The 4,166-nt window shown below is 41.4% G+C and overlaps 1 protein-coding gene across 1 annotated transcript; it reads left to right on the top strand.

The window, feature by feature from the left end:
• Positions 1–3,059: 3,059 nt before the first annotated feature.
• Positions 3,060–3,998, top strand: LOC103607332 (olfactory receptor 51I1). The gene has a single exon (XM_008591848.1). It carries the CDS (start codon positions 3,060–3,062, stop codon positions 3,996–3,998), a length of 939 nt encoding a protein of 312 aa, XP_008590070.1.
• Positions 3,999–4,166: the final 168 nt, after the last annotated feature.

Genomic DNA, 4,166 nt, shown 5'->3' with positions numbered 1-4,166 from the left:
ATGCCGGGTTTCAATAAGAATCAAATCCCTAGGACCAAACCACTAACCATTAGGTAAAGAGGTTGATGCAACAGATATTGATTTTGTCATGAAGATATTTCATAGTTCTTTTTTAAAAATTCTAAAATTTGACTTATTGTTTTTTATCTGTGGCTCTTGGGTGTGCAGCTGGAGAAAAGTCACAGAATCAAGTAAAATGAAGTCTTTAACACTGTGGTCTTCAATCTTACCTGGATTTTCTGTATGGAGCACGGCATGAGAATATAATTAGTAGAGATACTATTGTGAGATTGTTAATGTGGAGGCATTTGTGACACTGTGGGTGTGTGTTTGTGTACATATTTATAGACATGTGTTCAGAAGGGTATAACATGGGGGAATATTTGAAACATATTGTATAACATCAGTGGGTAGCTGTGAGTCTTCCTAAGTTCTGTGGTGTGACAGTGTATGTGTGTGTAACCAAGGGAGTGTATGATAGTTTCTGTGTATGTGTGGATGTGAGATTGTATCTACGAATACCTGAATTTGTAGGTTTGTGTAGGAGTGTAAAAATGTGTATTTTCTGGTACCTTTGAGTGATCATGTGTGTGTGTGTGTGTGTGTGTGTGTGTGTGTGTGCATGCTCATGCACTTGCTGTGCTTTGCTTGTATCTGTCTCCATCTTCTGTCTCCATCTTCTTGACCTTTCTTCCTAGATTGATCATATTTAGGACATCTTGACTGACGCCCCTGTGCACAAAGAAAAGGTAAAAATATTTTTGGCTGGTGGTGGGGCATTGTTCTCCATGGGAAAGAAATTTTAAAAATTGCTTTCCAGACCAAGGAAAATCTGGAGCATAGATGAAATATTACCCTTCTGGAGAATCTCAATATGCACACCAGGAGTCACAGACAGTGGGGTAAACCTGTCTTGTGGAAGAGTACTTAGTGTCTCTTGGGGCTCCCAAGCATCTTTCTATTTCTTCAGGACTCAGAGACAATCTTGGAATGAAGATGATATAAAAGCAGACCTGGACATGATGGATCCAGAAAGACTTCTTAGAGACATTGACTTTGAACCTGAGCTAGGAAGAAAAGAGAAGTTTAGAAAAGAGAGTAAGGGACAAGGAATCCCACTGATTAAAAGGGTGCTTTGACTTCTCAGTTGGAGATTAAAAGTAAAGGAATATATAAATTCCTTTTTATGACCCATATAATTTTAGGATTGTGACTATTGTCCGGGCATTATCCAATCCCCAGTTACCGTGTAATTTCATTGTGTTTACCAGTAGTGCTAGGAACAGGATGAAATTCTAGAAAAGACAAAGGAATAAGGGAGCCGATGTGCCTAAATTACAGGATCGAGCTTTAATTTTGAGATGCCAGGTACCATGGAAATACAGTTGCAGTCCTATTTTAAATAAAGGGTGAGAAAAAATCCTTTAGGATGTGGTTTCTCAGTTTGCACCATTCTATTTCTTATTTTGGCTGGAGGTAGGCTGATGCTGTTTAAGGACAAAGACAGAGAAAAAGGAATCAGTAAAGAAGGTAGAGAAGGAGAAGCCGAAGTAGGAAGAAAGTGGTGGAGAAATGGTGTCATTGGAAGAAGGCAGTTCCAAAAAAGAGGAGGTCACTCTGGCAGGGAGATCAAATGGATTAGGAGAGAAAATCAGAAAATCTTTTTAAAACAAAGAGGTCACTGATGACCATAGAGAAATTTGTTTCAGTTTGCAGTGGAAAGAGTCAAATAATATAACAAAATGAGCAGTGATAGAAGGTCAGGGCAATAAGATTGGATCCCAGCCCTGCGGATCTCAGAATTAAGTTGGAGAAGCAGACACATAAACATAAGTTACAACCTCCCATTTCTTGGCATCTGGAGAAACAATGTTTTAAGAAATTCGACTAATAATTGGGAAAGGATAATAGAGTTGCAGCTAGAGAGGACACATTATTATGTTTTTATGATGGATGGTCTTGCACATGCTTATAACCTGAAGGCAAAACAGCAGAAAGGGAGAGATTGAGCACACCATGGGTTAGTGGAAGAGGTTTCTGTAGGAGGTGGTAAAAATGGACTCTGCAAGGTGGAGGTCCTTTCTTTGGAGGAGAGCCATCTTCTCAGTAAGAAAGGCTTAAGAAAGGATAAAGGTGTTAATAATTTTGACATTTAAGTAGTAGTAACTAACGATTCTCTTCATTTTTGATTCTAAATAATTCTTTGATTTTATCTAGCTGCACACTATGTTTGTTTATAGAATTTTTCAAAAGTTGAGGTTTAACATGTGAGTGTAAAAAAGGCACAGAGGAGATGAAGATACCAGCTTTAGTGGGGGAGCAGGACAGGAACTACTTGGAAAGAGAGTTAATAGACAAATAGACCAGAAGAAAATGGAAGGATTATGGAGACTTGAGAGCAAGTGTATGGGCACGAGAAGGTAAGAGAGCTGGAAGATAGAAGCCAATTTTCAGAATGTGAAAAAAAGGAATTGAAAATTTCAGAGAGGGAGTAGTCTCTGGTGATGACATGTTCAGGGGTGGGTATTAGGATTGAAAGGCTGAAGTGAAATCTGAGTAAAGGTTATTGAAGCTATAATTTTATAGCTGTAGACTTTCCATCTATGTTATCTACCAAAGGGTTCTTAAGGGCCTGGGCAGTATTTCTTTCTATGGGTCTACCTTCATTTCTATTTTTCTTCAGATTCTCAAAATAAGACCTCTGGGGCGAGGTGAGGAAGTGGAGGAATACTGCAGTTTAAGGTGAGGATTAGAGGACTTTGTTCATGTTGTCTCCTGCCCCGTCTTGTCATGTTAAAGACACTCATTTGATATCAAACCTTCCCAACATTTCTACTGTGGCTAGACAATGTGCTGGGTCCTAGTGTTACAGAAATTAACAGAACCAAGTTGCTTCCTAAGAGAGTTCAGAGTCTAATGGGGTAGGCAGGAACATGGACAAACATTTTCAATTTCTGACCTTTTCTTGGAGACAGGATATCTAAAAGAAAGAAAGTGAAGAACTCCCCAGCACCCTCTCCTGGACCCATTCTGCATCTGTATTCCCTTGACTGCCTGCCATGAGGGGCCTCAATGGCACTCCCTTCCAGCCAGCCTCCCTGCAGCTGACAGGCATTCCTGGGATGCAGACAGACCAGTCCTGGGTTGCCCTGATTTTCTGCATCCTCTACCTGATCTCCATCATAGGCAACCTCATCATCCTCGCTCTGGTGTTTCGACATCCTGCTCTGCACCAACCCATGTACTATTTCCTCTCTATGCTCTCTCTCAATGATCTGGGAGTGTCCCTTTCGACACTTCCCACTGTCCTTGCTACCTTCTGCTTCAACTACCACCGTGTTGGCTTCGATGCTTGCCTGGTCCAGATGTTCTTCATTCACACTTTCTCTTTCATGGAATCAGGCATACTGTTGGCCATGAGCTTTGATCGTTTTGTGGCTATCTGTGACCCACTACACTATGCCACTGTGCTCACCAATAGCTGCATCATGGCTATGGGACTGGGCATCCTCACCAAGAGTTTCACCACTCTCTTCCCTTTTCCCTTTCTGGTGAAACGACTGGACTTCTGCAAGGGCAATGTTTTGCATCACTCGTACTGCCTCCATCCAGACCTCATGAAAGTGGCATGTGGAGATACACATGTTAATAACATCTATGGGCTCTTTGTGGTCATTTTCACCTATGGTGTGGATTCAACTTTCATCCTGCTTTCCTATGCTTTGATTCTGAGGACCGTGCTGGCCATTGCATCCAAGGAGCAGCAGCTGAAGGCACTCAACACCTGCATGTCACACATCTGTGCAGTGCTGGTCTTTTATGTGCCCATAATTGCTGTCTCCATGATTCACCGCTTCTGGAAAAGTGCCCCACCTGTTGTTCATGTTGTGATGTCCAATGTCTACCTTTTTGTACCCCCCATGCTCAACCCAATCATCTACAGTGTGAAGACCAAGGAGATCCGCAGAGGGATCCTCAAGGTCTTCCATAAATCCTAGGCCTGAGGAAGCCTGCAAACCCTGAGAGAGTTCCTTTGGAGGAAGAACTGGGACTTATTTGCCAACTTTAGGAATGCCAACACAAAGAGGACAAGGATCCAATATCTTGATAGTTGTGAATGTGGAACTAATAAAAGAATATTTGACTTAATAAAATGATATATATAT

The sequence above is a fragment of the Galeopterus variegatus genome, unplaced genomic scaffold, assembly GCF_000696425.1.
Source record: "Galeopterus variegatus unplaced genomic scaffold, G_variegatus-3.0.2 Scaffold7340, whole genome shotgun sequence".
Classification (NCBI taxonomy): Eukaryota; Metazoa; Chordata; class Mammalia; order Dermoptera; family Cynocephalidae; genus Galeopterus; species Galeopterus variegatus.
This window is presented reverse-complemented; position numbering and strand designations above follow the sequence as displayed.